The following is a 24,140-nucleotide window of genomic DNA, read 5'->3' as shown; positions in this document are numbered from 1 at the left end:
TCCACCTCCCCCACTCGTGGGGTTTTCTTTGTCCTCGCTGATTTCGGGTGTGCGCTTGGCCCTCGTGGGCTCCGCCGAGTTGGGGAGTGGGGGAGGGCGCGGGGCATCCCCGCCGGGCGGGGGTCGTAGACGTCGTGGGGGGCTCACCTGCCCTCCCCCCCCGGCCTCTGCGACCCCCTCCCGGCGGCGTGTGATCGCTGAACTCCTTCCCATCTCTTCCTCTCCCGCCCCGGTGCGCCCCTGCCAGGGCAAAAGGGGTTTTAACACCCCTTCTCCCTTCCCCCCCCCCCCCATCCTTCTTTCTCTACCCTGCATCCAGTCGGTGATGGTCCAGGTATTGGGATGGTGCTGTAATTCTGAAATACTTCTGGAAGAGGTTTGGGAGCAGCTGGGAAACCGGTGAGGAAGGCAGGAGCTGCCTCTTGCATGACTTTTTGCAGGTGTTGGTTGCTGAGCCAGTCATGGAAGTTTCAAGGCTCATCAAATCCCATCCAAAGCTTTTTTTAGTATTATATTTTTATTTTTAAAATAAGCATCTTTGCGGTAATAGAGAATTGATTTTTTTTTTTGTGTGCTCTTGGTCTTCAGCATATCCTAATAGCACTCACTGTCAAGCAGGCTGCATCAGGCTACTTTGTAAATATTTGGCTGTCCTGTGCGAAGGTTGATTCCTAGAAGGTGGTGGTGAGTGAATTCAAAGAGGAGCATATGTGACGCTATGATTCTAGGAGAATAATTGTACGTGCTTTTTTGGCTTTGTGGGAGGGATGCTGATGTCACAGGAACTCCTAAAATTTCCCATTAATGGATGTGACAAGACCCTCGTGTATTGTTTTAGTAGTTTTATTTATTAGTCTCTTTTTAATATAGATACCGTTCACCTTTCTGAAGGGAGGAACTCCTGGCCATAAAAACCTAGGAAGGCTTCTTTCCACTTTAAAGATTTGGAAACAGGAAGGAGATTTAGGGCTCCGCCTGCAAAGAAGTCCTCAAGAAAGTTGTGAGTTTGTCGTATGCCCTCAGGCCCTGTGTGAACTTTGGGGAGATATGTGGGATGGGGGAGGAAGAGAGTGGTCAGGCCAGCGGTATCTACAGCCTCTGGCTGGCACCCTCCCAGGGCGATAAGACATCCATGGCACTCCCCAGGAAAGGGTGCTCTGCCCTGACAGCCCTGCTCTTGTTGAGTGCCCCTCTTGGAGATGGGCTGGTTTGCTGCAGACCCATCTTTTGGGAAGTCAGGCTGAAGCACCCTAGTATGCTGCCCTGTCTTCCTGTTCCATGCTTGCAAGGGAGATGATCCAGCCCTTTCACAGTTCTCTGATTTCCAGCTGGTTTTCCTCAAAACTCATGGAACATTTTCTGGGACTGGGAGGAGAGGGTATTTCCCCTTAGTTACTAGCAGATAATTTTGGAGAAACTGTTATTAAGGACTTGTGAGAGGAGCAAGAAAACAGTGGGTAGTTGAGGCAGCAATCTCAGGTGAGTAGCACCAATACAAATTTAGCTCTTAATTAGTTGAGTTGCAAGTAGTGGATGGGTCTGAGACCCCCAGCTGGAAACAAGGACCTGCTATGCAAAAGATGGTAGGGATAAGTCTAAATTTTGGCCAGCACACCTGCACTGGTTAGGGTTATGAAAACACTCTAGCCTTGCAGATGTAACTGTACTGGCAACCCACCCATTGCTTCTAAATATAAACCATGGTATGACTGGAAAAGAGTCAGTAGAGCAGTATAGTTTAGGTTATTCAGAGAGGTGATTGACTATGTGAGCAAATGAATAAGGTTCTTTGGCAAAAGTAAGCTGCTTCTGCCCTGGGAATTTGTTAGTTATTTCATCTGTGATTGTGTATGTGTAACTCCGCTGGAAAAGCCTTGAAAGATGGCCTAGTCCATAGCAATAGGCATCTCCAGTCCTGCACTGATGATAATGTGTACCTTCCTCCATTTCCCAAGCACGTGACTGTCCAAAATCTGTTCCTTGCTCTGCTGATGTCTGTTGTGGCGGCTCCTGCGGCTGAGGGTCACTAACCGGGCTCTTGTACCCTGGTGAGCCCGGGCTCCAGGAGGCTGTGACCAGGTCTGCCCACCCTTTCAACTTGAGGAGCTTTTGCATGATTCCTGTGGAGTTAATAGAAAGTGTCACCAGGTAAATCTGAACTCCTGCCATGGCTTAAACACAAGTGGTAATGAAGAATTAACCCTTGCAGAACAAACCATCAGCTTGTGCTCCTGGGGAAAGCCCCAGCAGCCAGAGATGGGGTCAGTGCTGCTGCAAGGGGCAGGTGATCCTGCATCCTCCCCTGCACCCTAATACAGGCTGGTGCCTCTTCCCTTCTGGGCTCTTGGGCTTCCCACGATGGAAAATTAACCCTGACCTACATAAATAAAGGTTTTCTGCTGGGCAAGCAGGTTGAACCAGATAATGGCAGGTCTGGGAAGTGCCATGGACCATCAAGAGAAAGTGGTGGCCACGGATATGGCGCAGGAGTAGTGGCATCGTGCCCTCTTGGTGTCCGTGAGTTTGCGAATCAACTTGGATCCCCGTGAAAACTCAGGAGAAATTAATGTTTGACGAGGTACCCTGAAAGCAGTCTCGCTGGTGTTGCCTTCTCGCTTGGTGTGAGAAAGTCACTACCATTTGCAAATCCCAGTGCTCAGAAATGGGGGCTGTTATAAAAGCAAGCTGCTCAAAATGTTTCTAATTCAAATAGTGGAGAATTTCTTACTGTCTTTGGGTTATAAAGATAAGCCTTTAAGAAGAGGGCCATTTTCTTAGCCATGAGAAAATGCTTAAATGGAGACACCACCCACATGTTAAGTCCTTTTTAAAAGGGGCTAAATCCTCTTAACAACAATATCTTTAGAGAACTCCTGTGGCCTTTAGATGACATGAGCTGTGGAGAGGCTGGTTCGGCATACTTCAGAAGGGGGCAGGAGGATTTACATTTCCAAACTGAATACTTAGTACCTCTCTCATTTTTCTGCTGATTTAGAAAGCACCTCTTCCTTCCTCCCTTCTTCGCAGCAAGTCACAGCGGGAAAGGGAGAAAAGTGGGGTAACCCACAATTTTTCTGCTAGGTGTTGCGTAAAGGAGCAAGCCAAATAGAACATAAATAATGAACAAGGATTTGGGGTATTGGAGAAGAACATGTAAGTTGCATAAAGGAAGTGGGCAGTTAACTTAGGAGCTTTTCTTTCTTTTGCAGGAATAAAAAGGTTCGTATGTGAAGACACAGGTGTTTTCATATTCAGACCCATTTTCATATTTCTTTGCCTGATAGTTTGTGTTACTAGAAATAAATGCTAGCATGAGTCTGGGACCTTTGGTTTTTGAGTAACATTTAAGGGAATTTCTTTTGTTTAAATCCGTCTCCTCCAGCAACAAGCTGCTTCTGAGCCCAAGGAGGTACCGTGTGGTCCTTCGGCACAGCTGTCTGAGGAGAATTCAAAGAGGTGAAAATCCTGATTGCCCTAACCATGCTGACAAACATCTTGTGGAAAGTGGGCATCCTAATAAAACCCTACAGGAATAGCCTGTGGCTTACTGACGGTGGCTTTGCTATCCTCACACAGGGTTCCAGCTGTGCTGGTGTGGCTCCATCTGCACCAGAACTCCTGAGTATGGTAGCCCTGTGATGATAAGGGCTTTTGGCAGGGTTCCATGAACAGCTGAGTCACTCAAAAGCTTTACTGTTGCTCGAAGTAGGTTTGCTTTTCTCTCACCGTCTCCTCTGTTTCATTGCCTTTGCTGTGCCCACGGCCAGGCCATGTTCTTCCCTTACTCCTGTGCTTGGGGAGCATCTGGCTGTGCTGACAGGTTGGTTTTCTGCTGCTTTAACAAGGTAAAAAACAGCTGAATCTAAGCATTAGGTCTGGCATGCATCTTGGGCCCAGGATAAGGTGAGTGAGATGAGGGAAGGAGTCAGGAGATTGCCAGTGCACTGGTGCTGAGATGCTAAACTGGCTCACCAAGCCTTCATTTTCTGGTGTTGGTCTTACCCTTTCTCACTATGAATCTCTTTTCCTTGTGCCATCAGCCTGCTTACCAAAAAGCTGGACGGGGTCACTTTATGGCCAGTTTATTCTTCTGTGGAGGCTGCTTCACCTGGTTGAGCAGTTAAAGGCATTTTCTTTCCCCTCATTTTATCCCAGGTATGTTGGTGCTGCTCTGTTAATTTTTACAGAGCGCTCATCTGTATGTGCAAGCATTCAAAAGGAAAATAATCTTTAAACTTAGGAACAGCTGTATTTTGCAAGATGAAGGGTTCTCCCACCACTTCTCTGACTATGACTATAGCAAACGCTTCAGGAAGCAACACAAGAAGAGGGCTTGCACAGGACAGCCCTTGATTCAGGGAAGCACTTACTTGGTCAGGGGCTACAATGTGTTTTATAGCTACCAGTGGCCTGTGATTTTTGTCTAATCCCTGTTTGAATATAACTGCAGTTATGACCTTACATAACAATAGGTTCTGTCCATCATTTAGGTATCTTGTATGAAAGGGAAAAAAACAATTTTCTTTGTTTCTGCCTTTTTTTTTTTTTCTTTTCATTTTGAACTTGCCGTCTCTAGAGTTCTTGGGTGATCCTAGATATTGGGGTAGGGAAAAATGATTTTCTGATATGTTTCTCTGCACAGTTTATGATAAATTATCTTCTGTCCTCAGATGTCTTCTCCAAGCTAAAGAGTGCTAGACCATTTAGTTTCTCCTGAAATGAAAGTCGTCAATGTTGAAATAAAGGTTTCCTTTTATAAAGGAACCACATGAGTGTGAAAACAAGCATGTCTGTCAGTTGGGAGATTTTACTCGTGAAACTTTTGGGGACTGGCAGCTTTGAAGGATGTTTTGAACACATGGTAGACCCACTTTGCAGGCCTAGCAGGAGCCAGGGGCCTCTTCAAACCCAGCTTGTTTCGCAAGATCTTAACCTGGCCCTGGGCAGAGGAATGGGCGGTCTAGAACAGAGGGTATGAGTGGGCATGACTGCTGCAGGAATGACTCACTGTGAAGCGCAGGGTGCAAAAAAAAGGAAAGCAAAGTAGCACCGTTCCTTGTTGGAGCCCCTGTCCTGTGCAGGCCAGTAGGTCCGGTGTGGTTGCAGGAGGGGAATTCAGCCCGTCCCTTCTGTCCGGAGCACCGAGGGGAAGACTGGGGGATGCCGAACAAAGACGTGAGCTTGTCTTGGTAGCTTCGAGTATGGCACCTTCCAGGTTTCACTTCCAAAGGTGTGTGTTGGGCTGTGTTGGCCATGGCTGTTGTGGCAGGGCTGGTGCTGGTGTGGAGGGGCGGGAGCGTGCTCAGGCTTTAGTCCTGCCTTGTGGAGGAGCTTCCTGCTAAGGATGAGTTGGAGGCTGTGGCTTCGGTTTGGATGGGTTTTTTTTGCATCAGTGGTGATAACATAGATGCAGCCCTGCCCAGTGCATGGAGCTTCAGCAGATGGAAAGCTCTTAGAGTAACTAAATCTCCAGCTTTTATAGTCTCTGTAAATAATCTCATTTACAGCTGGCAGCACTGTGTACGTATGGTGGTAACTCTCATCCTTACAAATGACTAAGTTGGACTTCAGGCTTTGTTTTGGCTGGCAGAGTTAATCACTTCCTGCATTATTTTTCAAGAGCAGGGTTGTGTTTGTAGTTCTGGGGAGAAGAAATCCCCATCATTTTCCCTGGGGCCAGTGGTGTGCAGTGGGAGGGAGGCTGCAGGGAGCTGGAGGGAGTCTCTGGGATGGGGGTGCTGCTGGTGAGGTATTTGCACTCTGTTTCAATTTCAGTTCTGTTTGAAGACGAGCTTGGCAAAATTGCCCAATTTGTCACATTTTCAAAAAGGAACTATTTCAATTCTGTTTTCCTCAAGTAAGTTGGTCCAAAAGCACCCTTGGAAGTGCCATGCCTGGCATGGGTGTCTCCTGAAGTACTGTGATGTCTGCTTGGATGCTGCTGCTATTTGCAGGTTCTAGTGGCATTTGTGGAGTTCTTAATGCCTTGTGGGCTCAATGTGAGGTGTGGTAAATATTTCCATGTGCAAGCCCTGTAGAGAGAGAAGGCAGGAACTTGATTGTGTGTTGATTAAACCAGAGCATATTGAAAATGGCCTCTGTTGTGTAGTAGGAGTGTACTACTTAATGCATTTTAGCCTTCCTTTTAGACACATATGAATGCATAGCAAATGTGTTGTTAGTTTGCAAACTGAACTAGCCTAAGGTTACTGGTACGTGTCATGAGTCTCCTGTCCTACTTTTGAGTGTGAACAGTTGTTGACCTGACCTGTTATGATGTGAAAACTAACATGCCAGCTCTGCCACTGCTGCATGTGCACGCCCTGCAGCTCTTGGGCTTTTTGTGCTGAAGGTCTTTTGCCTAGGACTAAGTTAGGAATGGGAAGTGGAGCATAGAGGATCATGATCATCTTTTCTGAATCAGCTCTCATCTTTTCTGTGAGTGTGCTAAATTGTGTGGGCAAGTATGGCTCTTCTTTATTCTTGCCTCTAAAAGTAAAACCAGTCCCCTGTTTCACTGCTTTGTTTAAGTAGGGAATTTAATTTGATCACTTGTAGCTGTTGTGTCCACTACCTAAGGTTGATGGCATATCAGACCCTTTCTTCAAGGGTCTAGGACCTGATTTTTAGTAAGATTATTGGGTGTTACCTGTGGTGCACAGTTGCAGTACTGCAGATGTTGGGTCCTTGGCATCTTGAGCTTTATGTGAACGAGTCACTGTCAAAAGCAGAGGTTGCTATTATTTTGGCTTTCATTTCTATGTCTTTACAACAGAATTTTACAGTCTCATCGCATAGACACTGCAAGACACTAGTTGTTTTGCAAAGATCTAATAAAAACCTGTAGAAAACATGTAAGCAACTATTTTTGGTATAAATAAGTTGTGTTGGAAAACTGGATAAGAAGATATCAACCTTGGCTGCTTCAGCTCCAGCATTCCTGCCCCAAGTTATGGTATGCATGTGTTGGTTATGTATGCATAGATTCTAAGAGTAATTTTCATTAATGAACTTCTTAAAAGACTTTCTCCTCTTTAGCATGCTATTCTGGTTTTGTTGTTTTTTTTTTTTTTGCTTGTTGCACAGCTGTTGGTTCAAAGGTTGTTGCATATTGCATAACTTACTGCCAGAAAGGGGGGCGGGGGAAGAAGCTCAATGGCAAACTTCCTTCCTTGTTAATTAAGGTGACATTAAAAGTCTCTGGTCTAGGACTCAATGGAGCACGCCATGCTGTGCAAGAGTCCAATTCTTACATAGAACATCAGGCTTATTGGTGCTCTCTGCTAGTTTGCTCTGAATATAACTTTGTCTTAATTTTGGTTCTACCCGTTAGTTATAAAATCTTACTAAAATTGGAGTGCAGTAACAGACATATTTTCTTGCAAGCCACTGAATCTGCACTGTAGGATTTAATTTTTTTTTTTTTTTACACATTTTAAAGTACAGATGTAATTTTAGAGTGAAACACTTCTCCATAGGGCGAGTGTACTATGCTGTCTATAAAAGCTTTCAAATTTGCCTTTCAAATGTTGTTCAGAACCAAACTGGCATGTAGACTTGCTTGCATCCCTCATTCCTAGACTCCCATTTATGAGGTGTCAGGTCTAGAAGTAAAAATGTAACTTCTTGGCCCAACAATTATTTTTCCATTTATGTTGACAATAGGCTTCTGACTCTCTGGATGCTACCACAGTGTAAGCAGATGAGGATGTGAGAAGTACAAAATAGTGCACAGAAAGGGTTTAATCTTGTGCCATAGGTGGAATGGCAGTCTGTGTGTATCCAGTTGCCTACCATGGCTTAGACTGGGTATAAGGAAAAGGGTCTTCACCCAGAGGGTGGTTGAGTGCTGGAAAGGCCTCCCCATGGAAGTGGTCACAGCACCAAGGCCTGACAGAGTTCAAGAGGTGTTTGGACAACTCTTTCAGGCACAGGGTGTGACTCTTGGCAATGGTCCTGTGCAGGGCTGGTAATTGTTCTTGGTGATCCTGTGCGTTTTTTCCCAACTCAAGGTATTCTATGATTGTTACAGAGTAATGGCTTTAAACTAAAAGAATGTAGATTTAGACTAGATGTAAGAAGATTTTTGCGGCAAGGGCGGTGAAACACTGGAATGGGTTGTTTGAAGAGGTGGTAGATGTCCATTCCTGGAAATATTGAAGGCCCAGTTGGGGCTCTGAGCAACCTGATCTAGTTGAAGATGTTCCTGCTCACTTAGAGGGATTGGACTAGATGACCTTTAAACCTCTCTTTTAACCCAAGCTATTCTATCACTGCTGGAAAATACATGCTTTAAGGAGCAGATCTGTAGGGTTTGTTGTGTTCTCTGAGTGCTTCTGTAATGGAAACTGGGTTTTCCTTCACCTTCTGCTTGGGTGTTTTTAACATCTGCTGTTTATAAAGTTGTTTTTCCAACCAGGAACGCTAGAAATGGAATTATGTGGAATTATAATGTCTTGAGTAATGCTAGTAACCTAATAGCGCCTTCAGAACTTGTTTTCTTGTGCTGCTAATTCTGGAATTAAATGGCAATTACCATGTATATATTCTGGTGCTATTTTGCCTTGCCAGCGTTGTGTTTTTAGACAGCGCTGGTCCCACACATTGACAGTCAGTTTTTTGTCCCCATACAGTAAGCTAGTTCACACTTTGTCTAATGTCTTCGCGTAGCGGGAATTGATGTTGGTTACAGCTCTCACAGAAGGCTTTTGTGTGGCAATATCTGAAAGCTGTCTTGTTGGAGCTTTTATCAAGGCTATTGCAATGAGGCCATTATCCCTTGCTCGTGGAAAACAGAGATATTCGCAGAAATTTTTGTAATAACGCTTAGTAAGTGGCGCGCTGGTATGGAGTGACAATGCTGGAGACGTACAGAAATAATACCCGAGGTGGCAGCCGTGCTGCGGCGGGGAGTTATCTGTCCCTGCAGGCTGGGGACAGGGTGGGAAGGGAACCCCACGCAGGGCAGACGGAGGGTGTTGATCAGGGCTATCGCAGGCACGAATAATCCTGGCTGTCGGCTCAGCGGAATAAAGTTTTACTTTTCATGGTAAGAGTTTTATTGAGCGGCTCCAAGTAACCCAGATCCAAATTGCCGTATAACGCTTCTGCACCTTGTACTTTTTTTTTTGGGTGGGTTCTTTTTTTCTTTTTTTTTTTTTTTTTCAGCTGCGCAATGTCTGTAGCCAAAAAGCGTATCTTGGGAGTTATGTAAAACTGCGAGTAGGGTGAGAGGAAGCTGAAACTTCACAACCTCGCTGTAGTACTCTTAAGCACGAAGCTCTTGAGCTGGTAGAAAAGACAACTTACTACTTGAGGTGGGTGCAGGGAGGGCTTTAAAAATTATAATAGCATTTTCACCGGCTTCTTTGTCTCAAAAGCGGGGTATTTCACTGGGTTTGTTCTCTTTTTCCCTTAGGAATTAGAAGCAGCTTGCTTTTTTCGTAAAATGCAGTGTCCTGAAAGCATAAGCAAGTTGCTCATTTTCTCTCTGGTTCTTAATCATAAGAGCTGCCTTGATGATTTTTCCCACCTCAAATTAGCAGTTTATTTATAACATGCTAATGTTCTGCATGCCCGTCGGTATTACTGTTCTGTCATGCTGAGCTGAGAATTGTTCTCTCGAAAACTGACACTGAGAAGATGACATAAAAGAACATGAGAAATTGCATATGATAGAGAAAAAAATTCAGGTGGCTTTTGGTATGACTGATTCATGCTTTCTATAAAATCACTCTAATTTCCTCTCCGATTTCTACTGCTAGTCACATTTTTTGTTGCTTGGTTTTATTTTTGCTTTTAAAAAAAAAAAAAAAGTAATGACCATTGCCGTTTGGCATTCTTGTTACCCTTTTGTTCCTGCTGGCAAACTTCTCTACGACTGTCTTCCATGCAGTGCCACCAGCTGCCTTCTTGGATTACAGGCAGAGGAACTTCAGGGTGTATTTCCCCTGTGCTGCAGGGCCACTGTGGGAGGGTTCTTCCAGATCTAGGGGTTAGCAGCATCCTTCCCAGTGGTCCTCTGCTTCAGCTGCTCTGCAGAAAGGTGGGAGCATTCAAAGTCCAGATCATGCAACATAGGATGTCTTCTGCCTGGAGAAGGAAAGGGTGCTGCTTGTGACCTGTTTTCTAAAGATGCTCTTCATGTTGCTGCTGGCCTTGGCATGCTAAAGTCCTTGCCTATTCTCGTCTTGGTAGCATCAGGCTTTGCTGAAAATGTGGGAAGTAAATGCAGCAGTAGTGAACAGGTTGCATACTGTTGGCTAGGCATTAAGCTTAGGTACAGCCTTCTGTGGGCAGAGGTAAAAGTTGGTAGTTAGAATGCATTTTTTGTGATGTTTGTTTGTTTTTAGGGGGACAGAAACCCCTTTTGCTGTGAAAGGAAATGTGCAGGGGCTGATGTTTATTTTACACTGATATTTAATTTTAAAAAAGACACTGATATTTAATTTTAAAAAAGAAGAAAAGAGAAAAAAGAAAATCAGGCAAATCTCCTTTATTCATAGCCATATGCTCAGGATACTATCCTTAGTGTGATTTATTTGCTTCAGAATTAGGGAAGAGGGTTGCTAGGAAAGTAAGATGCATTCACTCCTTTTACCTTTAAGAATTTTATGAGGGTGATTATAACCTTACTCCTTTCTCTCGCTTTCCTAGTCCTGGAGAATAATCAATTTAGCAATAAGTCAGAGCAAGCAAAAAGGGGATTGTTCTCATCTGCACTGCAGAGACTAAGATGGACTCCTTTCTTTAAGGCCAAGGTCTTTCTGTCTTGGAGCGAATCAAGAGTTATTGAATCATTACATTTTCAGTAAAAAAAATTATCAGATTTTCAGCCTTTTTCTTTCCCCTTTGTATTTGTATAGTTGTTGGGGGGTTTTTTACTACCCTTTAGCTCTTTAGATGGCCTCAATGCTATTCTGAAAACATTTCCCTACTTCCTCCAAGGTGGGGGAGCAGCAGCATTTGTACCAGACAGCGATTATATCTGTTTTAAGTACTTCATTTGAAGTGGAGAAATGTGTGTTTCTCAGTTGTTTGAAGAGCTCAGTTGCCTCAGCATGTGAAAAGCAGTCCCCAAGCTCTCAACACTGCTCAACCAGCAGTGAAGAAGGGAAGAATCTCCTTCAGACCTTGCGGGGAGAAAACTCTAGGCATCTGTGGAGGTGCTGTAGTATATCTAGCTAAAAATACCAGATACTTGAGCTTGCCTTATTGACTTGTTGGATGGCAATGCCTTGTTGAAATGGAAAAGCCAGCAGATGTGGAACACTGTTAAACTTCTGGAATTTTGCATAATAGGGCAATGATGTAAGAGGGGTGGCACTAAGATCGCAGCAAACGTACTTGCCCACCAGAGCCACGCCAGCTTTCCCACTGATTGTACAAGCACAGCATGCCTAGAAGGTAACTCACCTGCTTGTAATGGTCCTGGAAGGCTTGCTTTTCTTCCTGAACAGCTGGTGTCAGATACTTTGTCTAAATTCAGCCTCAGACCCTTCGGTTAATGTTGCTCAAATTGTATGAAAATATATTGTTCCTTTCACTGCAAAGTAATGTTGAAGACCTTCTTACAAGTATTTCGCCTCTCCCTGAATGACAGAGGGGATGCTTTTTGTCCTCTTTGTCACTCTGCCTTGTGTTTGAGTGCCCCTCTGTGACTGTGAGGGCATGAGCCCCAGCATGGAGCAGAGACAGTCATCTTCCCAGCCATAACCTTGAATTAAGAGTGTTTTTCTTAATGGGAAGGTACATGGTGCACTCTTCTCTGAGGGAAAAAGGAGTGTGGCTTAGTAGGTGTATTGGTCTGAACGGAGGTGGGTGTACAGGTCAGGGCTGATGCAACAGCTCACTTACACGGGGGAGATCTTCCTGCACATGCCACCTCACCTGTGTGTCTACATGCGCCCTACACATGTAAGACCAGAATTTTTTTGATAGTAATATTGATCAGGGCCATGACTAGTTGCTTTCTTGTTCTTATCTGTAACTGCATAGGGTAGAGAAACTTCAGCTTATAGTTTCCTATTGCTTTTAGAGTCAGACCTGAAATTCTGAATTTCTTTGGTCTGCTTTGACTACCTGGTTGTGGTATCCTGACCTGATTTTTCTCTTCAGAAAAATGGCCTTAAACGCCACATGCCAGCTGTCCATTTTGCATTGAGCTGATCCTTTTTAGAAGACAAACTTGGGAGCGTCTGTTGTTGTGAGGAGCTACATTTACCAGCAAATGCTTGGAGTTACCTGTGAGTTTGTGCAGATTGTCATCTTCAGACTTGATTGCCGAGGGAGCAAGCTGCTAATCCTGGCACCAGATCAGGCAGCTTCACATAACATCTTGGTGACAGCTGAGATTGGACTATCAGTCTTGGTGACGTGAGCTTCACATTGCAAAAGAACTGGTGAAGGTTTTGGATTGCCTGGACAAAAAGGTGGGAGCCTTGGGCCTTGTGAGAGTTGAGCAGAAGGCCTTCTCGGGAACACTGATAAGAGGTGTGAGGTGGGAATCCTGAGCAGCTGGGCTTCTGCTTCTCCAGTTTAACTAGCTGTTTCATCTCCCCTCGTATGCTGAAATTGCGTCAGTACCTTCGATAAGCAGTTTTATCCAAAATACCAATTTCTTCCAAGATGGCTTGTTGTTTGTTTGTTTTTTTTTTTTTCTTTAGGTTCAGTATTAAAATCTTTAGGAAGGAGGGCCAGTGAGGTATTTCAGGTAAAGAAGCTTTTAGAGTTGCAATAGGGAGTTTTTTCACCTGAAGGAGTGAAGGTGGCGGTTTGAGCATGTGCCAGTTTGTCTTTCCAGAGCTGTGATACAGCTGAACCACAGTGGAAATCTGGGACTGTAACAACACTGCTTATAGGAAGTTTGACTCCCTGCATTTAACCACAAATGTGGTCAATCTTAGGAGAAGCAATAACGCAGGGGAAGAAAGGTGGTAGTATTTGATTAGCTTTGTTCTCTTTGTTTTCTGCAGTGCCTATGAGGAACGCAGCTCCGGCTGTGAGAAAAGAGTGATAATATTACTGACTGATGATTCTGGTTCCTTCCTTGTTACACTTTCAAGATACTCTTTTGGGATAGATGTAACAAAGCTTATTTTCAGCACGTTAAAATCAGTAGTCACATACTATTGTTAAGCAGTTGTGCTGCTTGGTAAACTGGTTGGTATTTCTGAAGACCATAACAAAGAGAAGGTGATTAAATACCATGTCAAAATCCTTCAGATGGTCACTAGCTCTATGCAGGGATTTTCATGCAAAGCAATTCAGTCATGATGGGTCTCTGCAGGAGGTGAGGGACAGAGGTCTTCCCATTGCTCCTCACCATCGTGCCCTAGACCAACATGACGGATTCATGCAGTTCAGCAGCATGGGAATGGCTGTTTGTCTTGGACACTAAAATATCCTCCTGTTTCCTATCTGCATGTTCTTGGAAATGAAATGTAATCTTCTCATAGCCAGAATAGCCTTAATTGCCTGATGGGGTAGGAAGGAAAGTATGAACTGGGGGACCAGGTCTGTGCTACTAGAAGCGCTTCCCGTGACAGAGGGGATTTCGTGGAACCATCCTGGGAGACACTTGGGGCATGTGGTTTCGCAGTCAGCTTCCAGTGATCCAGGTTGGTGCTGCCACAAATAGGGTCACGCTGCCCTCCCTCCCTGCTTTGGTGCCTGTGCTCGCCAGACTGGGGACCTGCTCCAGCTGAAAGTTAACACTGGGTGAGTGATTAGTTTACAGCCCAGGGAGCTCCGTGGCCCAGCTGGCCGCATGATTAGGGTGGAGGTGGCCAGCAGAGGCTGCCCCCTTCCATGCTCTCTCACTTCATGTGGCAGCAGACCAAGAGTCTCTCTGTGTGTGTGACCTCAGCATCTCCTAGAAGCCAGTGGAGTTGTGCGTAACGAAAACCTAACAGATGGCTCCGTAAAGAAATAGGCAGCTTTTGTGCTGTTACTCACTGCTTAGGTTACCGAGGACGTGCAGCTGCCAGAGCCATGCCGGCAGTGCCCAAGGGCTGAAGGGAACTCACACACTCTGCCTATCTCCCACTTTCAGCTTTGGAAGGCTTGGTGGCAGTTTGGTGGGTTACAGAGTCTGTGGAGGAGTAAAGATGTCTGAAAAAGATTCTCATTTCACAGAGGAAACCTGTGCTTGCTTAAACTGAGGATCTGTGTTCTCTCAGAGCCGTTTGCACCGTGCCTCGTACGCTCCGCTTCCAGTCCCCGACTGAGGCTCCCAGGCTACGCGTAATTTAATTACAGTCTGACGGCTGGCATTGAAGTAGGTGAAGATATAAATGTAATTTGTGCCTAGAAGTTGTGTGTGTAATGAGCTTGCAATACTGTAGGCCTTCTCCACAGTCTTTGCCGTCAGGGAATACCTCCCGAGGAAAGACTGGCTGTGCTGCTTTGGCAGGTACAGTCGCTCCGAGCGGGGCTTTAGTGTGACTGATTGTTAACAGATCAAAGTAAAGGAGTCGTGGTCTTGCAGGAAAGGTCGCAGAATCCCTGGAGATAGCAATTGCAATGGCTTTTACAACCAACAGCCGCAGCAACCGCAACCGAGGGTCTTATCTTGCATAGCTTATGAAGGTGGGAAGGCTCTGAAGCTTCTGGAAAGTTGAGTGGTAATGAATGCTAGTCACGTGCAAAGTTTGTCAAGGACTGTTGAGCTTCATGACTGTACTCCTAGCAAAGTCACATTTCTGCCCCTCAAGTGGTGAGGTGTAAAGCCAGCCTGCATGGCAGCGGGAACACCCAGGGCCCTGCTTATTCCATGCTGCTGCAGAATTCTGCCTTTGTGACCAAAATACACTGCTGAATTTCAGCTTTGGCTTAAAAGGAGGTGTATTGTGGTTGTAAGGAAACCTCCACATACAAACTCCTAGTGTGTGTAACTAACAAACTCCGGGGACAGCCTGTAACTAATGGGGCTGCAAAATAAGGGTTATCGCTTTAATCTGTTTCCTAATTTCAAACATAATTTATCTGTCAATCCTTACACACACTGCCCACTGCCAGAAGCCTCAGGTCTCCCCTCAGTAGGTGCGATAATTTCCTTCTTTCTCCTGATACTTTCTTTAGCACCACTGTGCATTGAAACACTTGCAGGATAGTAATATACAAAAGCTGTGTAGCGTTCCTATTTATTTTGGAAGTCAGTGTTTTACACAAGGAGCACTGTAACCCTGCCATATTTACTTTCTTGTATTTAATTCAATAAAATGTATTTGCCTGCAGTGGACACAAAATTTCCAGTTTGTGGTGGAAAGTGTAGGACCACGCTGCGAAACTCGTTCCAAGTTAACACAGAGTGCATGAGGGCTTCTTGCCAGCGCAGAGCGTGGGAGGAAAGTTGGGAGTAAGCTGACTCTTGCTGCTATCATCAGCGGGCGCCTGTTGAAAGGGTAGAAATTATGGATGTCAAGGCAAGACAACAGGTTTTTGCATTCTCTTGAGTTTTATACTTCCAAGACAAACCAATGACTGGCAGAGCAGGTTTCTTCCAAGACCATCTTTGCTTTAGCTGGGATAAGAACCTCCAGTCTCAGATGGTGAAACGTAGTCAAGTGTTCTTGGGTATTCTTAGCTTTACAGCTTGATTATAGTTTGTAATTAGGGTTGGGGAAAAAAAATTAGTGTAGAAAATGAGGATTGTTTTGGAAATCTATCATGCTTAAGGGTTTTTAGCAATGTGACAAGCTTACAGGCTGGTGGAGACTTCATGTGGTTGTCCTAAGTTGTCTTACCTTTCCTCTGTCTGCTAAGAGAATAAGGCTGTCCTCCTTCCTCTCCATATACTGTCGAGAAAGGCCATCATACACAGGCTATTTTTGATCCTATTGCTTTCCATAATTATATGTAGCTTTTATAAATCTGTCTGGATGGAAGGCTCCCGTGTACTTTGGAAGGGCTTATTTGATCTAAATTTAAGGATGTCTCATGTCCAGTTGTGAAACTTGCTATTTTAGTTCGCCCTACCTACAGCTTTTACTAAAACAAGAGGAAAAGGATGAAAAGGAGAGACTGAAAAGTGTATGTGTGTGTGAGAGAAAGATGACTCAGAAGTGGGAGTGCATTTGAAAATGAAAAGGATCAAGGTGTACTGATCATAAAAGAGAAAGTTACAGTTTCTGTGAAGGCAGCACAATTAAACCATATGGTCATTTATCTTCTGAGCAGATTCAGGTACATTTGTGGTAGAGCCCGTGGACCTAAACTGAGTAGATAGATTTCTTCTCTCTTCAAAGTTATTTAAAGAAAGGAATTTTTAGTGCAGCCTTTAATAGGTGGTATTTTAGTGCTAAATTCCACTGGAAGACTTTTCCAGGCTTCTGGAAAATCCCATTTAGCTGTCTATTGCCTATGGGACAGTTCTAATAACTGCATAGTTACACAGTAAGACAGGTAGCAAAAACAAAAAGAGGGGGAAGGCAGCAGTGGTAGAAGCCAAATGGACTTTCTCTGAACTTTAGGCTACGGCGAATGGAAATTAAAGCTCCTGAATAGACATGTGAGCTTCTGCTTTCGGTCTAGGTGTCACCTCTTTTGCCTCTCTGCTAATGTTCTGTTCTTCCAGTTTCACGCCAGCACCCATAAAAATTCCCAAACACTTGGGATGGCCAACAGTCTTGAAATAACCCTTTCTGTAGAATTAAGTAGTATGCAGTTATGAGGATGGAATTCTGCATACAGCACTGCAAAGAGTACTTGTGGTGTTTCCAAAAGTGTTTACCAGCAATATCCAATAGCCAGCTCACCTTTCTTCTTTTCCTGCCTTTCAACCAGAAGCTAAAAGTTAGTAAAGATACAGCTGTCTGACATGTGAATGAGGCTGATAGGAAATATGCTTGATTTTGTAAAGCATTTTGATTAAAGAAAAAAGTAGCTGTCAATGTGGCATTGGATTAAAAGTTGGCTAAGTGGCAGGAAAAGAGTCCTTTTGATTGATTCCAGTGAGTATTTGCACTAATCCCAGTGGTATGGAGCTTTCATCATTGTCACAGAAGTAAACAAAAAAACTGTTACTGGTAGTAATTGCCAGCAGAAGAGTAAGTGATAATGGAGCTCTCAAAACTTGCACTGTAGGCACATTCGAACACACTGCGTCTTTAATACGGCGAAAGGCAAAGTTGTATGCCAGAGAACAGGGAATGCAGGCTATGCCTTATGAAAGAGGGCCTGTATCCTGGAAAGCAGCACTTCTGGGAAGTCTGTAGTGGACAAGCAACAGCACACCAGCCTCCAGCACAACACTTAAAGGTGATGGCACTGAGGTTTGCATCCTGGTATGTACAAGAAAAGGAACAAGATGGGGGGATACTTTTGCCTCAGTCAGCAGTTTTGGTGCAGCTGATACTTAAAATAACATGCAATTCAAGCTAGTAATTGTAAGGGGAAAACGTTGAAAATAGAAGATGATATTAAGTAGGGCAGCAAAAATTATTTGAGGTCCGAAGGAAATGCCCTTCAGTGCAACTTACTTAAGCAATATTTTACTTCAGAAATTAATATTAAGGGATGACTGAACTGGTATACAAGATACAGAATTCGGGGGGACGTTTCACGTAGCTGATGGTTGCACTGCCACCCAGAGTGACCTTGACAGGCTGGAGAAAGGGGCTGACAGGAAGCTCATGAAGTTCAGGAAAAGAAGTGCAAAGTTTGGCCTCTGCAGAGGAATAACTTGAGGCACCAGAATGGACTGGGGCAAACCTGCTGGAAAGCAGCTTTGCAGGAAAAAGAGCCCAGGGGATCCTGTGCCCATCAATGTACTATTATGGCAAAGGTCACTGATGGCCTTCTGGGCTGCATTAGGCATTGTGTTACCAGTAGGTTGAGAGAGATGATCCTTTCCCACTGCTCAGCCCTGGTGAGACACATCTGACTTGCTGGGTCCAGTTCTGGGCTCCCTGTTACGGGAGAGACATGGCCATATATTGGAGCAGGTCCAGTAAAGGGCTGTAAGGGTGACTAAGGCATCAGAGCATCTCTTGCACAAGGAGAGGCTGAGAAAGCTGGGACTGTTGAGTCAGGAGGTGTATAAACACACGAGCAGAGGGGTTTAAGAAGGTGAAGCCAGGCTGTTCTCAGTGGTAGACAGTAACAGGATGGAAGGTAATGGGCACGAAGTGAAATGAAGAAATTCCATTTAAGCACGAGATTTTACAGCAAGGGTGATCAAATGCTGGAATAGGTCTCTTAGATTGTGGAGTCTCCTTCACTGGCAATATTAAAACCCCAGCTGAAGGCAGCCCTGAGCATCCTGCTCTAGTTGCCTCCTCTTTGAGCAGCAGCAGGTAGACTAGATGATCTCTAGAGGTGCTTTCCCACCTCAGCCACTTAGCGAGATGATTCTGGTGTTAAAGGACATCTTAAGTTGTTGAACTTGAGCACATGGAGAACTTAATGCTGAAAGCTGAAACAATGCAAACTGAGAGTGGAAATTAGATTTATTTTTTTTTTAAGTGAGGGAAAAATAATCATGAGTTAGTACCTTCAAGTTTTGACACTATGAATGTTTTGCTCTAATTCATCTGCAGTTATGCTCTGTAATTTCAGCTCTGAACAGCCTTGAGGTCAAACAAGTCCATCTACCTGCTTTTTGGTGAGAGCAGCTGTGTTTGTGGTCCTTCCTGACAAGTGCTTGTTCATTTAACTTTCATAAAAGGATTCTGAAATGGTATTCCCATCCTTGACTACAATGGTGTAGCAACTAGAGTCTGGGATACGTAGGAGGTCATATTAGAAAGCTGTATTCTTTTCTTTACTCGAAGGGCAGGTTAGAGGGAAATTGTGAATTCACTTCATTTTAAAATCTGAGACTTAAAGGTAGTTTCAGTTTTTTCTGGAGGAGTCATCTCAAGGTATTTAGTTTAGGAAATACACAGTAAAGAAGACAAAGTAGAATGGACAGATTGTGTCACGTGTGGGTCAGTTTTTCAAAAATACACTACATAATCTCAAAAAGAAGAACAACTTCAGCTTCTTTTCCCCTCAAAATTTGTTCCTTGTGATAACAGATCTGTTTTGGATGTTGTCTTGTAAATTAGGCTATCACATCAATTTTTTAGATTGCCCCGTGCATTGCATGACAGAATTTAACCAGATGTAAAGAAGAAAATTGTTTAATCTATCAATACTCCTTCACTTTTCTTATGAACTGCTGCCTTCTTGTCTTGTTTTTATTCCCTCTCTGTCAATAAGTAAAACTTCCTATTTGAACTAAATAATTTATTGTCATTTTGCCAACACTCCCAGGTTGTTCTGCTCCGTGGTGTGGCTGATGGGGTGATAAAATACTGCTGGGGTAGTTTGTGCATCACAGCAAAAGCTGGGTGGATTAGTTTTTCTTTGTGACATTACACAGTATTTAAAACATTAGGAACTCAGCTATCTTTGTTCCCTTTCAGCCATATAAGCTGTTGCTAAAGTGGCCTGTGCAATAAGGGTACATGCCTACCTTGACGTGGGGAGGGAGGAGATCATCAGTTCCTAGAGTTTAGCAACCCAGACTAGGTGAAAATCAGTTTGTAGTCAAAGAAATGTGCTGTGAAGAAACCTTCTGATGGCAGCACCAGCTCTAGATCTCAGATGGGAGGAGGCTGTCAGCCACAACTGGTATCTCCAGGTCCCTGCTATCTGTGATTCTCTCCTTTGCTCTCTTCTCATAATGCTTTTATCTATTTCTGTGACTTTCTGCTGATCTGGAGCCTCCTTTCCAACTGCTTCTAGAAATAGATGCTTTTGGGTATGTAAACTCTGTTTCCTGTTTCTTGGGCACTTTTATTTTTCTTACTCTGAGGTTTGGTTTGTGGAGAAGGTTATTGTGTTAACTTCTTCAAGGTTACTTAAGCGTCTTTTTTTACGTGATATGGGTAATTTCATTTTCAAAACTATACTTAATTAACTTGCAAATGATAAATCAATCTCATGTGCGAAGTCAGCATTATAGCTGCTTGTAGGTGCAGAAATAATTTATCAGGGTTAATCTGTTTGAACAATGTTGAGACTTCCTTAAAGTGAACTAACACTCTTACTGTTGACATAATGTACAGAACTGTATGACAGTAAATGCTTAACACTATATGTTATTTTAACACTCTATGTTATTTCTTATCCTCTGACTCTGTAAATGTAGATCATAGCATTTCATCTGGGTCTTCTGAGTGTTTTTTGTCAACTTGCTCAATGACCTTTGGAAACTAGATAATGTTTTTATCACCCTAAATGGATTCAAAGTCCATTTATTACTTTTGGGGTATCTAGCTCTATGTTTTTATACCTGTATGGAACTAGGTTAAGAAAGTACTTCGAAATAAAAGGTTTTGCTACTTCAGATATGGCTTCTCATAACTAATTACATTAATTGAAGAAGTAGTTAGAGGTAAGAGCCATCGTACCTCAGGCAGGGAATTAAAAACATGGAGTCAAGATTGCTGTCGACATTTTTAAGGAAGGATTCATCTTCTTTGGGGGCACGAATACCCAACACTAATGTTCATGTGCATCTGAGTATTTTAAACTTGCTACCTTCTAGTCTGTAGCTCTCTGCTGTAGTTTCTGAAGTGTTTGCATACAGATCCTTTCTGTCATTAATTTCTGAAAGGATATGCAAGTTATTTGGTTCCCTATGAGTCACCTCTCAGTCAGTCAAGTGATGCAGTCCCTTGGCACTGCTCTGGTACAACTTTGTATGGGTATTTTGTGTGGAGAATGGGAAGGTTTGGGGTGCCAAGGTGGGAAATCTCGAACCACAGACCTGTGCAGACAAGAAAACTTGAATTTCATTGGTGTAATTTCACAGACATTGTCCTTTCTTGTAGGTGTCCTGTATCCAAGGAAAACAAAGCTCAAGATGCTGTAGCTTAGGCTTGCAATTTAGTGAGAGAACTTTGTGATGCAAGCCCAATCTTGCATCATTACAGAGCACCTACACTGAGATAGCTCTAGTGTGGCTTTGTAAGTGCTCCTCCTTCTCACTTACCAATTTGTATGGATCCAATCTCATTAAATACATTTTCATAGAGAAGTTTATGACTGTATTCTGTATGTTATGTAAGTTAGACTTCTCCCGATTCCTGTGTCAATATATATATGCCCAGTATGCTGCTGCTATAATTTTTAATCTGTTTATGTAATACTCCATGGCATTTACTGGAATTTCCTTCAAGGAAGTTCACCCTATTCTATTCTCCAGCTCTCAGTGTCCTTCCTCCCCCAGTCCCAGGGCTTGTTTGTTTAGTTGGCAATTTGGCAGACAACAGACTGTTTGAAAGTTTTTCTTTTTTAAGTAGCTGTGCTAATTTCTACACATGGAGTGGAAGCCATTCAGTGGAACTAATCCAATCACAATCTTATTTTGAAGTTGATGGCTTTTTAAAAAGAGTACTTTAAAAACCGGTCCCTAAATACTAAAGTCAAAATGTTCCCTAGGATATATTTTAAGACTGACTACTTTGCAATGGTTTTTCTTTGGGATCCTCCTTAAAGTGGAATGAAAGATGTGTTGCCCTTGGTCCGGCTCAATTTTAGCCTTGCTAGTCAGGAGGCTGAAAGTCTGAAGGACTGAAACACTGCAGGCAGCTCTGCAGCCACATGGACATGTGGTGCCCCGTCACTCACCATGTGAGTTTAAACTATCACATCCTTGTTTGACTTACTTTGATCTTGATGGGCGACATAAAAAGTGGACCCGTGTAGGTGTGATTGTGACATATCAATGCAATGCAAAGAAATTACACTAAGAAGTCTCTTACATGGCTGCTCTGCCATCACGTGCTGTCCCCTCACGTTACTCACCCCCCACCTGCTTGCCATCAGTTTGAAAGTGCAGCATCAGGCCTGCTTTATGACAGTCTTGTCTTCTTCGAAGGGTGTCTGTGGTGAGAAATCGCTGATGCGAACCACAACTGAAAACCCCCAAGCTTTGCTCTGGAGGCAGCAGCCTGGCTGAAGTGGTGTCTTCGGGAACGGGGGTGGGTGAATGGCTGGGAGCTTTGGCGTTGGTTGGTAGGATCAGTCTAGCCTTACCACCACGGCCCTGGCCATGCTTTCCAGGGAATGGGAGGGAAACTGTCCTGCTGTATTCAGACACCCCCAAAAAACCTGTAGTCAGGATTCCATCCCCCCAGACATTGGTTTGTCTGTCTGTGCTTCTGCGTACGAGGTCTTTACTGTTTGTCATGACATCTTTTTGTCTCCAGAGCTTCCACCTTAACCAGGCAGGTGCAGCTCAGCCTCTGGCATCTGCTGAGGTGAGGAGGTAGCTGTGGGACAGAGCCGTTTCAGGACTGCCCAGAGACACATGCGCTCCTCACCTTGGGCAGTTGAGCAGTTGAGATGAAAAACTGGGCGCAGTTTCCTGAAAATACCTTTTCATATTTCAACATGAAGTGGTAACTGGAGCTTTCAACCTTAGTGCAGTGCAAAGCCATTGCTTCTAGTGAGAAGTAATTGTTTCATACTTGGTGGAAAAAATTGCAGTGAGAAAGATCTCAGATGATTCATTTCCTATGCAGCATAGGTGTAATTCTCTTGGTTTGAGGCCAGAAACATGGCTTATGCTTTGGTTTATTTCTTGCATAACCGTTGTAATGCCCTTCCTCTTTTAGTGCAAGGAAATTACAAAGTACTGCAGCAGAGTAGGAGAATTGAGATAAGCTGCACGTTTTGACAGTGGCTACTATACTGAGCACAAGTCTTATAGGGCATAGGCTGCTCCCATGGCATTTGGGTAGCTCTATGAGCAGAAAATAGAATAGCATCGAACGGGGTTGTCCACTTACCTCAACACCAGAATTATGTTAGCGGTGGTGCCTGTGAGATACTCTGACCTGGCAGAAGGGTCACATGATGTATCAGGGTGAAAATCAAAGGTAATCGGTTCATGAAGATTATAATGCAGCGAGAAACCACCATTTGCCATTGCTATGTTTCAGTACTTTCTTGGTTTCCTTCAGGTTGAAAATGTGCTTCTGTTCAGAGGGATTTGGGGGGAGAGAAGTGTGAGCTGCCACGTTGGGGTGGCATCGATGCGCAGCGCCACTGACACCGGAGCGAGCTATCCGTGCTCAAACTGCTGAGCGTGCCTGAGAGCTAATGTATTCCTTTCTGTGGGTGTTAAAAATGGCTTTGTGTGTGGTGTTCTGCAGCAATGACTGGGAGGCACTCATGACACTTGCGTTGCGTCTTTCTGCATATTCATCCTGAGGAGGGGAAGCCGTCACTGAGTCCCTCTGGCTTGGGTCCTGCTTTCAAACAAGAATTTGCCGCTGAAACTTGGCCACCCACATTTTAACTTTTTTGGAGCTAAATATAACTCTTATGGTTTGATCTTTAAGCACTAACAGTTCATGAGTTCCTTGACACTTGTGATACTTCTGAGGGAATCATGAAAATGGAAAATTGATAGAAATAGGATTGTTGAATTAGACCTTGAGAGAAACTTCACCACAGTAACACCATCAGCCTTCAGTCCTCAGTGTTAAATGCCTAATAAGGAGGGGCTGCAGATGATCAGAATGTCATCTAATTTGATAATTGTGAGGTGCCTCTTATTAAATTATGAACCCAATTAAGACATACAAAGGGGATTTTCTTTTAATTTTCATCTACATTAAAAACAAGCAACTGGACTGTAGCCAAATTAATAATTTCAACATAAGAGCTAAAGAAGAATTTCCCTCAGTCAAAACTATAATATGCTGAAAAATAAGGTGATAGTGGAGGAAACAGAAATTGCTATAATAGAAAGGATTTTCTGGTCCTTTTTTAATACAGTTGCTGTTTTGTGTGAAAAAAATGTGAGGCTTTTGTGTTGGAGTAGGTTGATCAGTATGATTTCTGTAAACTGTGTTTTCATCTGCTTTAAAATGATGCTTTAAATTTTACTTTAAATAAGAGCTGCTTGTCACTCAGCTAATAATCCTGGTGAAAAAGTAGCTATTATTTCAGATTCCTTTTCTGTCTTGTGTTGGTTTTACAATGTATTCAATTTTCTAGGCACTATTTTTATGTATCTTTTCATATTCTTTTACCTCAGTCGAATGAATGGGCTATGTGTAAAACTGAATATTGAGGTCATGTTTTCATTACACTGCCATTCCTAGTCTCCTCTTGTATGGGAATGTCTACTTCTGACA

The 24,140-nt window shown here is 43.7% G+C and overlaps 1 protein-coding gene across 2 annotated transcripts in view; it reads left to right on the top strand.

Annotated features, from left to right (window-relative positions):
• The window catches only part of E2F3 (E2F transcription factor 3), a 43,332-nt gene that overhangs the window by 1,564 nt on the left and 17,628 nt on the right, over positions 1-24,140 (top strand). The window contains exon 1 of one of the 2 annotated variants that reach the window (XM_027899861.1): positions 8,976-9,049. The exons of the other annotated variant lie outside the window; for it this stretch is intronic. Within the exon in view, the coding sequence (XP_027755662.1) occupies positions 9,047-9,049 (3 nt within the window). The 5' untranslated portion in view covers positions 8,976-9,046. Of the gene's footprint in view, positions 1-8,975; positions 9,050-24,140 lie in introns of those variants that run through there. 2 annotated transcript variants of the gene reach the window in all.

Source organism: Empidonax traillii, unplaced genomic scaffold (assembly GCF_003031625.1).
Source record: "Empidonax traillii isolate 1590-97213 ecotype Southwest subspecies unplaced genomic scaffold, ASM303162v1 scaffold692:size495628, whole genome shotgun sequence".
In the NCBI taxonomy this organism is placed as follows: domain Eukaryota; kingdom Metazoa; phylum Chordata; class Aves; order Passeriformes; family Tyrannidae; genus Empidonax; species Empidonax traillii.
The sequence above is the reverse complement of the archived record's forward strand: the minus strand, read 5'-3'. Positions and strand labels throughout refer to the sequence as shown.